At 45.3% G+C, this 14,015-nt stretch overlaps 1 protein-coding gene across 6 annotated transcripts in view; it reads left to right on the plus strand.

The window, feature by feature from the left end:
* Positions 1-14,015, plus strand: part of TIAM2 (TIAM Rac1 associated GEF 2) — a 441,154-nt gene that overhangs the window by 423,737 nt on the left and 3,402 nt on the right. For all 6 annotated transcript variants that reach the window (XM_044289376.1, XM_044289380.1, XM_044289379.1 and 3 more), the window contains 2 exons: positions 11,011-11,098; positions 12,660-12,814. In XM_044289376.1, coding sequence (XP_044145311.1) covers positions 11,011-11,098; positions 12,660-12,814 — 243 coding nt within the window. The remainder of the gene's footprint in view (positions 1-11,010; positions 11,099-12,659; positions 12,815-14,015) is intronic.

The raw sequence follows: 14,015 nt of genomic DNA on the forward strand, positions 1-14,015 counted from the left end.
GAATGACAAGTTAAGGAGATGAGAATAAAATATTAATTTCTGATCTTCCTCTGTACTAGTCTATTCAATTCAGGCTTATTGTACTTGTTTTGCTTTATATTATGTATAGATATTTAGATATACAGCACTTTATTATTATTTTAAGTGCCATTCTGCCAATTTACCCTAAAAGTGCAAGCCTTACATCACCAAAAACAATGCCAAGTGAAGCATGCCACCACTGGACGCTGACGCAGTGGAAACCTGTTCTGTGGCTTGACAAGTCACACTTCATTTTCTAACAGTCTGACGGGAGTCTAAATTTGGTGAATGCCAAGTGAACGTTACCTGCCTCACTGCTCTGTGCCAACTGTCTGGTGAAGGAGGGATAATGCTGTGGGGATGTTTTTCATGAGTTTGCCTAGTGCCCTTAGTTCCAGTGTAGGGAAATCTTAATGTTTCAGCATACCAAGACATTTTGGACAGTTGTACACTTCCAACTTTGTGGGAACAGTTTGGGGAAGGCACTTTTCGCTTCCAGCATGACTGTGCCCCAGTTCACAAGGCGAGGCTGATTAAAGGCACGATTAGGTGAGTTTGGTGTGGAAGAACTTGACTGGCATGCACAGAGCCCTGACCTCAACCCCACTGAACACATTTAGGATCAACTAGATTGGAGATTGCGAGCCAGGCCCTCTTGTCCAACATCATTTTCTGACCTCAAAAATTCCCACAGGCACACTCCAAAATTTATAGAAAGCCATCTCAGAAGGCTAGAAAGTGTTTTATCTGCAAAAAGGAGACCAACTGCATATTAATGCCAATGGATTTAGAATGGTATGTCGTAAAAGCTCTTGTAGGTGTAACGTGTAGGTGTCCCAATAGGGTAGGCAGTTTATGAGACTATGGGGGGAATTTATTATGAGGAGAATATTTGACGTCTATTTTGCTCGAGTCTGTTTGAGTACTTTTGTGCCACATTATCAAATGTCACAAGTCGTTGGATAATTTTGGCTTGTCCTTAAGCCTAAGGCCCCTTGCAGACGAATGTGTCCGGATGCGTTGCAGATGCATTCAGTGAAATTTGTGCGATTTTGCATACAAAGCCACTCAGTTTTGTTTGCCATCGCGTTCAGTTTTTAACTCGCGGGTGCAATGCGATTTGCTGCATTTTGCAGGCTCGTGATAAAAAACTGAATGTTTACTAACAACACCTCTTAGCAACCATCCTTGAAAATTGCATCACATCCGCACTTGCTTGTGGATGTGATGCAATTTTCACGCAGCCCCATTCACTTCTATGGGGCCAGAGTTGCGTGGAAATCGCAAAAATATATAGCACATGCTGCGATTTTTCACGCAACGCAAAAGTGATGCTTGAAAACCAATAAATGGGTTCGGATTCCGTGCGGGCGCAATGTGTTTGCTTTGCACCCGCGCGGAATTCTCGCTTGTGTGAAAGGGGCCTAACGCTTCTGTTTAGAGAAGCTACTCCAGTTTTCCTACTCCACCCTCCTCCTGGAGTGAGATTGCGACTTTTTTGTGACTTTTTAATTAAGTTGCAATGATAAATCTGGAGTGAAACCCATTAACATGGCAAACCTCAACCACTTTTCCACCCATATTACAAAACTGGAGTGAGTGGTGTAAAAATGCAAAAAGCTGCAAATTCTTGCACGAGCACTTAGATTTTGCGCAAGTCATTGCAAAAAAGACGCAATGGCCCTATTATGTGACTTTTTGACATCAGAATTCTGGAGTGAAGGTATGATAAATCAGGGCCTAAATCATCTTCTTATGAGCAGATTTGTTACAGTGCCTATTCATACCCCTTGAACTTTATTATATTTTTTCATGTTACAACCACAACTCAAATGTATTTTTGGGGGATTTTATGTGATAGACCAATACAAAGTAGCAAGTATGTGTGACATGAAAAGAAAATGATTCATGGGTTTCAAAATTTTTAATAAACGAAAATCTGAAAAGTGTGGCGTGCATTTGTATTCAGCCCCCTGTACTCTAATACGCCTTCTAACTAAAATCCAGTGTGAGCAAGTACTTTCAGAAGTCACCTAATTAGTAAATAGATTCCACTTGTTCTGTGAAGGCCTCAGAGGTTTGTTAGAGAACATTTAATGATCAAACGGCATCATTACAACCAAGGAACACATCAGACAGGTCAGGGATAAAGTTGTGGAGAAGTGTAAAGCAGGATTAGGTTATTAAAAAATATTCCAAGCACTGAACATCTCAGGGAGCACTGTTCAATCCATCATCATCCAAAAATGGAAGCAGTATGGCACAACTGCAAACCTAAGGCATGGCCGCCCACCTAAACTGACAGCCCAGGCAAGGAGAGCACTAATTAGAGAAGCAGCCAAGAGGCCCATGGTCACTCTGGAGAAGCTGCAGAGATCCACAGCTCAGGTGGGAGAATCTATCCACAGGACAACTATTAGCTGTGTACTCCACAAATATGGCCTTTTATGAAAGAGTGGCAAGAAGAAAGCCATTTTTGACAGCTATCCATAAGAAGACTTGTCTGCCACAAACCATGTAGGGGACGCAGCAAAAAAAAGTGGAAGAGGGTGCTCTGATCAGATGAAACCAAAGTTGAACTTTTTTACCCAAATGCAATATGTAGCGGAAAACTAATACTGCACATCACCCTGAACACACTATCCCCACCGTGAAACATTGTGGTGGTGATAGCATCATGCTGTGGGGCTGTTTTTCTTTAGCAGAGACAGAAAAGCTGGTCAGAGTTGATGGGAAGATGGATGGAGCTAAATACAGGGCAATCCTTGAGGAAATCCTGGTAGAGGCTTCAAAAGAATTGAGACTGGGCAGAGGTTAACCTTCCAGCAGGGCAATGATCTTAAGCATACAGCTGGGGCTACAATGGAATGGTTTAGATCATAGTATATTCATGTGTTTAGAATGGCCCATACAAAGTCCAGACCTAAATCCTATTGAGAATCTGTGGCGAGAATTGAAAATTGCTGTTCAGACACTCTCCATCCAATCTGACTGAGCTTGACCTTTTTTCAAAGAAGAATGGCCAAAAATGTCAGCCTCTAGATGTGCAAAGCTGATAGAGACATACTCCCAAAAGACTTGCAGCTGAAATTGCAGTGAAAGGTGGTCCTACAAACAGGGCCAGTTTTAGACAAAATGTGGCCCTGGGCAAAATCAAGAGTGGGCCCACATCTTGTAATAATGTGCTAAAAAACACAGTCCGACACCCCGGCCGATCAGCTGTTTTGAGAAGACTGCACGTGCTGTTCACAGCACACGCTGTCTCCTCAAACAGCTGATCGTCGGCAGTGCCGGGTGTCAGACCCCCGCCGATCTATTAAAGATAGGTCATCAATATGAAAAAACCCGGAGAACCTCTTAAAGCTACCCCCAATATTGTACCTGTTCTGCTCCCCCTCATGTCAACAAACACTATACTATACTCTCCAAGATGGCCCCCATTAGTAGCAATGCCATCCATATTGCGTCAAATAACATCCCTACAATAATCTAGTAGTAAAAATATAACCATAATGCTCCCAGTGGCTCTAATGTTAGAGATGTTGCGAACATAACATGAACATGTCGCGAACATAAACACAAGAATTTTCACGAACCGGGCGAACCGCCATTGACTTCAATAGGCAGGCTAATTTTAAAACCCACAGAGACTCTTTCTGGCCACAATAGTGTTGGAAAAGTTGTTTCAAGGGAACTAACACCTGGACTGTGGCATGCCGGAGGGGGTCCATGGCAAAACTCCCATGGAAAATTACGGAGTTGAAGCAGAGTCGGGTTTTAATTCATAAAGGGCATAAATCACCTAACATTCCTAAATTGTTTGGAATAACATGCTTTAAAACATCCAGTGTGTGTGTATACGATCAGGTATGATGTTGTATCGATCAGGTAGTGCAAGGGTTACGCCCGCTTTACAGTGACAGACCAAACCCCCTGTTTAACGCACAGCAAACAGTCCTTTTGCACAACCGCAAACTCCCCATTTGCACAAGGTTGGATACCAAGCTAGCCATGTCCCGTTCCTTGTCCTCACTGACGTCATTGAAGGTCTCTTCCTCCACCCAGCCACGTACAACACCAAGGGTCCCCAAAAGGTGACAACAAGCCCCCTGGGACGCCTGCTGTGGTTGGTCTTCCACCTCCTCAAAGCCACCTTCCTCCTCTGACTCCTCTTCTTCAGACTCCTCTCTCTGCGTTGCCGCAGGTCCAGCAATCGACGACGACAAGGCTGCTTCTGTTTGTGATGGTGACCACAACTCTTCCTCTTCATGCTCTTCTACACGGCCTGATTCAGCACTCTTCGCAGTTCACGCTCCAGAAAAAACGCATATGGGATAAGGTCGATGATGATGCCTTGGGTTTGACTGACCAGGTTTGTCACCTCTGCAAAAGGACACATGAGCCTACAGCCATTGTGCATGAGCGTTCAGTAACACGTCCCAAAAATACCCAGCTCCGCAGAGGCTGGCCTCTGTTCTTATACAGTTTAATCTGTTTTGTCCCCCATCAGGGGCCGGTGTATGGAATAGATTTTAGGAACCGGGGGATGGAAAAAGATGCTTGGTCGGTCCTCTTACTTTCCAAAGTGGCTGAAGATGCTGGACCAGGAGGACGATGATGGCTTTGAGTTTGCGTGCTGCTTGTACTCATGTGTTGATCCCATAGGCGTTTGTCATGTGAGATCATGTGCCTTCGCAAAGCAGTTGTACCTAGGTGGGTGTTGGACTTCCCACGACTCGGTTTCTTTTGGCACAGGTTGCAAATGGCATCGCTGTCATCAGAGGCAGACACACCAAAAAAATGCCACACTGCTGAGCCTTGCAATTACGGCATTCTGGGGATGGCAACCGCATGCGTTGATTGGCGTGCTGTCTGGCTGACCCCGGGTGCTGATGCATGCTGTCTGACTGTGCCACTATCTCCTTGCGACGACCTCCACCTGCTTCCAACTCGTCTCCGCCTCCTCTCTGTCTCCCCATCTGAACTTTCCCTCTGTTCTTCTTCTTCTCTTCGAGCCGGCACCCACGTGACATCCACGGACACATCGTCGTCATCAACTGCTTCATTTGTATCTGACAACTCGGCAAAGGAAGCAGCAGCGGGTACAACATCATTATCATCATCACACCATACGTCCATGTGTGTAATGCTGCCTGAGACATATCCCTGTTATCTACATCCTCTGGCAATAATGGTTGCGCATCACTAATTTCTTCCAACTGATGTGTAAATAACTCCTCTGACAGATCAAGTGAAACAGCTATGGTGCTAGTGTTGGTGGTGGCAGCAGGCGGGCGAGTGGTAACTTGAGAGGTGCCCGAAGCTGAGCTGGAGGAGGATGGTGCGTCAAGGTATCGAGCAGAAGCTGTAGAAGATTGGGTGTCCTGTTAGCCAGTCAACTATGTCCTCAGAACTTTTCGAGTTCAGGGTACATGGCCTCTGAACACTGGGCATTATTCTAGGGCCAAAGGGAATCACAGCACCATGACAGACCCTGCGGGGTGGCCTGCCTCTGCCTGTTTTTTTTTTTTTTTTTTTTTTTTTAGATTGCTTTAGTTGTACTATGCGTGCAAGCTATTGTGACACCAGATATGAGTGGCACTGTGCACTGGCAGTAGTTGGCAGAGTAGACGCTGTAGGCCTGACACATACGCTTGCAGGAAACTAACTGCAATTACATTAGTCAATTTTTTTTATTCAATGCAAGCTACTGTGACACCAGATATGAGTGGTGGCACTGGGCAAGTGGGCACAGTATACGCTGTGAGCCTGACGCACACGCTGGCAGGCAACTGCAATTGGATTACAGGAAGGGGGGGGGGAGCAGACTGATGTACTAGCCCTAAAACTGAGCAGCAGATCAGATGAGTCTTTCAGGACTGGAGTGGACACTGAATACACTGGCCTAGCTATCGATTTTTCCCTATTAAATCAGCAGCAGCTACACTGTCCCTCCTCTCACTAAGACTGCAGCTTTTGAATGAATCTAAAATGGATGCTGTCCAGGAGGTGGGAGGGTCTGGGAGGGAGGGTATGCTGCTGATTGGCTGGAATGTGTCTGCTGACTGTGAGGTACAGGGTCAAAGTTTGCTCAATGATGACGAATAGGGGGCGGACCGAACATCGCATCTCTCTGTCTCATGTGTATATATAATGATCTCCTCTCCCCCCCCCCCCCCCCCCCATCCCTGGTGCCCCTCCAGGTCTCACGTGATGACATCCTCATGCGAGAGCCAGAGCAGGAGGTTGCAGTGATGTCATTGCGGCTTCTTGCTCGGTTCTAACGCCTCACAGGCTTGAGGCCTAGGGGCCTGAGGCTTGTGAAGTTGGACTGCCATGAGTGCGCCCCCCTTTATGGGTAGCGAAGTGGCACCCTAGGCGAACTACCCTCCCCTATCAATTGTCTCGGTCCTAATTCAGGGCACATTACTGCAGGAGGTACTACAACTCCCAGCATGTCCAAGCCATTATTATGTAGTATCAGAGTGCATTATAAGAGGAGGTATAAAACTCCCAGCATATCCAGGGTGTTGTAATGTACCCTGATATTATATAATAATGGCCTGGGCATGCTGAGAGTTGTAGTCCTCTTCTCTTTTATACCTCCTATCGTAATGTACTCTGATATTACATAACAAGCTGGACGTGCTGGAGTTGTAGTCCTCATCATACCTTCTCATGTAATGTACTCTGATATTACATAACAAGAGGTATAAGAGGAGAGGACTACAACTCCAATAAACTAAGGGGGCAGTAACTATTAAAATATTATTATTTTTATTAAATCATAGGAGTAAAAAAGATGGCCCCTACAGACAAACAACAAGTAAGACTGATACATACATACATAGACTGGTATATGGATGGAAACCAGTATATTATATATGGTGTGAAAAAAAGGTGGACACGACCATAGGTAGCAGGTCAGGCACGGCAATGTCGGATGACAGTGACTAGCCCTAATCAGTCCCTGCTTGGCCTAGTCCACCCTATAACATAAATCCTCAGGACGGGGTCCAAAAATGCCCCGCAAGGGGTGGCCCAGACAGGAGCTCTTGACCTGCGTAGGTGACCCCGTCAGGCCCTAGTGCATCTGGCAGGAAAAATGTCCAGAGGAGCAAAAAACACTCATATACATATATTTTAAAACGTAACCCCACCACAAAGAATGACCACCGAGGTGGTTAAGGAGTGAGAGGAATACTTAAGTGTCCCCATCAGGGGACACGGGGCAGTAGCTAGAGTCAGTTCGTAGCTGAGTCTAAGAATAATATCCGAAACAAAGAAAGTAAGTATAATGTAACATCATACGTATGCCTACAGCCCACATGGAGCCAAGGAGGGTAGTTACTTACTTATTGTGTGGCAGCGGTCAAGCGTGTAGCTTTTTCCCACCGAAAGGCTGAGACCCAGGGTGGTGGTGTCTTCAGTGATGGAGCGACCGGCATCTAATGTGGCGATAAACGCCCCTTTTAAAGGGCTGTGGGGCCATGTGTGTTCCACAAACGAGTTACCGGCGCCTCCATGTGACGTCATGGAGGACGCGCCTGTAATGCGGTCACGCGACCAAAAAAGTCGCATTTGCGCATGCGCGGCGAATATTCAGTTTGCGCATGCGCCGCGAATATTCAGTTTGCGCATGCGCGGCGAATCTTTCTTGCGTCTCAAATGCCGAGGTGGAACGCACCAATGTGCTTCCGCATCACGTGACCGCGATAGTCCGCCCATGTCTCTGGGATGTCTTGACATCGCGGGGGTCACGTGATGGGAGCACAGTGATACCAAAAAGTCCTAGGTGAATGAGTGTCCAAGTCGGACTACAATACAATAAGACTTTTTAAGATAATATGCATATCCACTCCCATAGTACGCATACCTTCTAAATCTGATTAGCCTCCCTGCCTTAGACAATTAATAAAGTCGGAGGGGCTATTTAACCCCATCATTATTAGTAGATGGGGGAAGTGACACTATAAAGGGAACGGGGGGGAGCAAGACCATGCTCTTTGGTCTGGTTGGATCATAACCCCACCGTCCCTCATGTTTGAGAGGATGTGGTAGTGCCTATCCACTGTTCCCCTATTTAGACCGGGTATACAGAGTTTGAATGACCAGGATTGGCCGGTATCAGAAGTACGATAGGAATCTATGATATTTAGAGGAAACAGGTGAAGTTGATTTGTTCATTTAGGCCCTGAGGGGTGACTGTATTAAGGGTGAAAGTCCACCAGCACTCTCTCTGTAAGATGAGCCTGTTCCAGTCGCCCCCTCGTGTGGGTTTATGCACCCGTTCAATGGCCATGAATGAAATAGCCGAGGTGCGTCCGTCATGTGCCATCTGCACGTGGCGTGCTATGGGGGTGTCCTTGTTGTTACGAATATCCCCTAGGTGTTCTCCCATGCGCTTGCGTAGTTCTCTGAATGTTTTTCCTATGTATCGGAGTCCGCACACACATGTTACCAGGTATATCACGCCCGCCGTGCGGCAATTCATGAAGTCCTTCACCTGATAGACCGTGTTGTTCGGTTCTCCAGTGAAGGACTTACCTTGTGAGAGGCTGCCACAGAAGCTGCAATGTCCACATCTGTGGCAGCCTATCACGGTTGTATTCAGCCATGTCCGTGGCTTAGTCGTTGGGGCGAAGTGGCTATGTACTAGCCTGTCTCGCAAATTGTTGCCTCTTCGGAACGTGAGTGAGACGCTCGGGCCCAAGACATCTGTGAGGTCAGGGTCCATTAGAAGTGTCTTCCAGTGTCGTGACAGGATCCTCCTGACTTGGGAGGCTGCGGCATCAAACGTTCCTATCATCCGGACAGTACCTTGAGGTTCTCTCTCCTTGCTGGTTACGGGGTGGAGAAGTTCTGTCCGCGTACGTAATTTGGTCTTCTCATACGCCAGGCGAAGAGTCCTATCAGGGTACCCCCTCTCCTGAAATCTTGCTCTGAGGTCCCTCGCCTGGCGTCTGAAGTCCCCCGGTTCTGAACAGTTGCGTTTCAACCTAAGGTACTGTCCGGTCGGAATACCTCTCTTGAGGGGCACAGGGTGACAGCTGTCCCACCTGAGGAGAGAATTGGTGGAAGTGGGTTTGCGGTAGATGGAAGTGCTGAGCCCACCTCTCCCATCCCTGCAAATCACCACATCTAGAAAGGGGAGGCAATCCTCCATGATCACTGAGGTGAACCTCAAGTTGAAATTGTTAATGTTCAACTCGGAGATGAACCTTTCAAAGTCGCTCTCTGGTCCGCTCCACAACACGAATATATCGTCGATGTAGCGGGACCAGAGAGCGATCATGTCCGAGGACCATGGTGTCGGTTCGGCAAATACCACCGACTCCTCCCACCAGCCCAGGAGCAAATTAGCATACGATGGGGCACAAGAGCTACCCATCGCGGTGCCCCTGAGCTGGTGGTACACAGATCCATCAAACAGAAAAAAGTTGCTCACCAATATGAACCTCAATAGTTCCAGAGTGAAGGTATTGTGCTCCACAAATTGTTGACCCCTGGTTTTTAAAAAATGGCCGCTTGCCTCCAAACCGCACTCATGGGGGATGGAGGAATACAGGGCCTCCACGTCCACAGACGCCAGAAACCAGTGTGGCTCGATACAGATGTCCTCAAGTTTACCTAGAAGATCCCCCGTGTCCCTAATGTAGGACGGCAGGGATGACACAAAGGGGCGTAACACCCTGTCCACGTAAATGCCACTGTTTTGGGAAAGACTCCCTACCCCAGAGACAATTGGGCGTCCCCTAATGGGGGTTGTCTCCTTGTGGACTTTCGGCAGACAATAAAATGTAGCCGTGACCGGGTGGAGTGGATATAAAAATTCATATTCCTCTCCACTGATGAGGGAGGCTTTCTTAGCTCTATCCAGGATGTGTCTCAGAGTCCCCTGTAGTGCAGCCGTAGGGTTGCTGGGGAGTATCTCATATCCCATCTCATCCTCCAGGACTGCGAGACACATACTCCGATAGGCCGATCTATTCATTACTACAATATTGCCCCCTTTGTCTGAGGGCTTTATGATGATGTCTTTATCCCTTTCCAGATCAGCAATCGCCATCCTCTCTTCCCTACTGCAGTTGAATTTTTGTGGGATGTGATGTATGGTGGATAGATCAGTAGTGACCTGTCCCAGGAAGACATCAACACATGATACCTCACCCATCGGGGGCATTCGGGTGTTTTTCTTTTTGAGGGCTGTAAATGGACCTAGCCCTTCAGCGTGGATTCACTTACATTGAATCCATGCTTCACATGCATGGCTGGTATTCTTCTTCTTCATTACTTTACTGCACTGCTGAGCTCTGCCTCCTGTTCTGGTTACATGATGGTGAGGTCATCGCAGGTCCTTCATCCCCTCTTCTCTGCTGAGCTCCACCTCCTGCATCTGACATTATCGCAGGTCCTGTCAGCACTAGGGTAATGATTTATATGTGAGTGGGGGGAGACCGTTTACTTCCTCGGACAACGGGGGCCCTGGGCAATTGTCCAGTTTCCCCACCCCCCCTTCCCAACGCCAGCCCTGCCTACAAGTATGAGCCACACTTTCCAAATTTTTATTTATAAAAAATGTTGGAAACAATGTATCATTTTCTTTTCACTTTAGTCATACGCGATACTTTTGTGTTGATCTATCACATAAAATCCAAATAAAATACATTTAAGTTCGTGGGTGTAACTGAAAAAATTTGGAAAAGTTCAAGGGGTATAAATACTTTTTCAAGGTACTTTTATGTATTGTAATGGAATGAGGAACTTGTGTCTAAATTTTTAAGGCCCAGTTCACAGGGTCAGTAATTTCCATCAGTTATTGTGAGCCAAAACCAGTAGTGACGTCTACTCCTGTTCTGTGTTTTTTGACCAACACCTTGTTTTGGCTAACAACTGACCAATTAATGAGGTGTAAACTCAGCCTTAAATAGCTCCTTACAGCTGAACAATGAAAATTTATCAAATTTTCCCTCAATTTATTTTGCACAGGTGCAGAAAACAACTGCTTGTGGGAACTTATCCATACAAAATCTGAACTTCAAGGGAGGCCAGAAACAATTTTTCAGCTCTGTAGTAGGTAAGTACAGTCATTTTTATTATGAACTAATTGGGTCAATTACAAACAGATATATGCCACTTTTTGTCCATGTATCTGTCACAGATTGCGGCACAAAGTTTATTTCCGTTGCAATCTGCAGCTTTTTCCCTTTTTCGCTGCTCACCCCAAGTTTAAAAAAAGGGGTGAGTGGTGTGGCCGGGGAAAAGGGTGGGTTAACAGTCCCGTCTCATTTATCATTTTCTATGCCTTGTGTAGAAAATAGTCTAAATTTAGATTTAGACAAGTGTAAACTCCGCTTAAGTTATGTAGAGGCCGGCGCCCCTACATAATTTAGGTGGATGAACTGCCAGCGCAAGAGGGATGAAGATCTAAATCGCCAGTCTTCATAGTGCTGAACATTTTATCCCTAAGGGTAACTGCACACGGTGTGGATTATATAGCACCAGCAAACGTACAGTTTGCTGTTCTGTGTTGTCCCAATATTAAATATGAAGCGATAATCTCATATATATTACAATAGATGGCTTTTAAAAGTCCTGTAGTATGAAGAGGGTAACTTAATACTGTTTGGGTTAACAAACTGCTAATGCCGGTACTCTGCCCACAGAGCGTGGACCTCAGAATAAATATAAATGAAAATAATCAATCCAGCTTGGTTTTCACTGCTCTGCAATCTGTGCTTTCCCTCAAGCTAAATTCTTATCAAACTGATAAAACTTCATCTTAAATTTGTCAGAAAAGGACTACAGATCAAGCCACAGAACAGCTGACTCGTTTCATTGAGAAAGGAAAAAGAACAGCCTACGATTCATTATAAATCTAAATGTTTCATCTGTTGATAGAGAACCTAATGTATAATCCAAGGCAAATTTAGTGCTTTTACTGTAAAAAATAAAATACTTTCTAGTTTAAAGGGCATTTGTCAGTAGATTTGTACCTATGAAACTGGCTGACCTGTTACATGTGCGCTTGGCAGCTGAAGGCATCTGTGTTGGTCCCATGATCATATGTGATCACAATACTGAGAAAAATGGTTTTAATATATGCAGATGAGCCTCTAGGAGCAACAGGGGCGTTGCTGTTACACCTAGTGGCTCCACGCTCTCTGCAACTGCGGTGCCCCCTGCACTTTGATTGACTGGGCCAGGAGTGATGATATTAACACTGCCTGGACCTATCAATCAAATTGCAGAGGACCAACACCGATGCCTTCAGCTGCCAAGCACACATGAAACAAGTTAGCTGATTTGTACCTATGAAACTGGCTGACAGATGCCCTTTAACTAGAAACTTTAACATTCAACTATTTCCTATACAGAGGGTCACTGTAAAAAAAAAAAAATACTGCACAGTGCCAGTCAATAATTGATGTATGCCTATATAGTGGCACACATAAAAGCCGTCCATTGAAGATGTATACATTGGGGAAATCCCAACATATACATCCAGCGGGAAGCTAGAAATGTGGTTTGCACAGAGCCTGACGGGAACTCCATGTATGCATTGCGTGGCATGATTTCTGTAGGGTTATATAGGCCTAAAATTAATATTTTTAACTTGTGGATCTTAATTCATGTAGTGATTGTGAAAGTAAGACCAGCACAATTAAAGTGATCCGTTCAATACTGAGAGAAAACCTAAGGCGGAACATTAAGTGTGACTTACCTCTGGAGAAGTCCAATAAAGATCGACTGGGTCCGTTAAGAAACAGAGTTCCAATGTCAGCAAAATTGGGTATGTTACAAAGAAACATTTATGGAGATTTGGAATGATTGTAATGCTGTACTGTCAAGAAGCTCTAAGCCTGAAGAAGCATCTTACAATTGGGTTTCAAAAATGTTTGCTGTGAGATAATGCATTTTTTAGGACTTGTTAGTGTTCACATAGAAACGCACAACAGCCCCGCTCTGCCCAGCCCAGCAAAGAAATTTTATGGTTGAGAACAGAAAATTCTGGAAAAATGTTTTGAAGGTACTAGTTAACAAACTAGACTGTGCTAGGCTCACACAATGCAGTTTTTAAAGCATGTATCCAAAATAAGTGCAAGTGTTTCTTTATACTTTTAGGTCTATTTTAGCTTTTGGCAAAAAAAAAAAAAAAAAATGCATAAAAAAGTACATTCTGTTTGACCTCCACTGCGCCTGCGCGATGACGCCATAGTGCTCCGAGGAACAGGCGCAGAATTCCCTAGTGGGGTAAATGCAAATATGTTTTATAGACTTAAAGGGGTTGTCTCACTTCAGCAAATGCCATTTATCATGCAGAGAAAGTTAATACAAGGCACTTACTAATGTATTGTGATTCTCCATATTGCCTCTTTTACTGGCTAGATAGATTTTTCCATCACATTATACACTGCTCATTTCCATGGTTAGGGCCACCCTGCAATCCATCAGCGGTGGCCGTGCTTGCACACTACAGAAAAAAGTTCTGGACTATGCACACTACCACAGTCCCAGCCACCAGAGGCCAGCACTTTTTCCTATATTGTGCAAGCACGACCACTGCTGATCGATTTAGAGGTGGTCGGAACTATGGAAAGGAGCAGAGTATAATGTGATGGAAAAATTTATCTAGTCAGCAGAGGAGCCAATATGGACAATCGCAATACATCAGTGTGCCTTGTCTTAACTTTCTCTACATGATAACTGCCATTTGCTGTAGTGAGACAACCCTTTCAGCTGAAGACTTTCTAACTTTTGCTTTCTGTCAGAGATCTACTCCTCAACCTCTAGGTCAATAATAATAGTTTAAAGGGTTTCTACCACTTAGGTGTCACATATTTAGCTGTCAGACACTAGCGATCCGCTAGTGTCTGCTCTGGCCAACAATCCTAATATAATTGCTTTTGGGGCGGTGGTTTGGCTAAAAAAACTACTTTTATTAATATGCTAATGAGCCTCTAGGTGCTATGGGGGCGTCATTAGCACCTAGA

Source organism: Bufo gargarizans, chromosome 4 (genome assembly GCF_014858855.1).
Source record: "Bufo gargarizans isolate SCDJY-AF-19 chromosome 4, ASM1485885v1, whole genome shotgun sequence".
Taxonomy (NCBI): domain Eukaryota; kingdom Metazoa; phylum Chordata; class Amphibia; order Anura; family Bufonidae; genus Bufo; species Bufo gargarizans.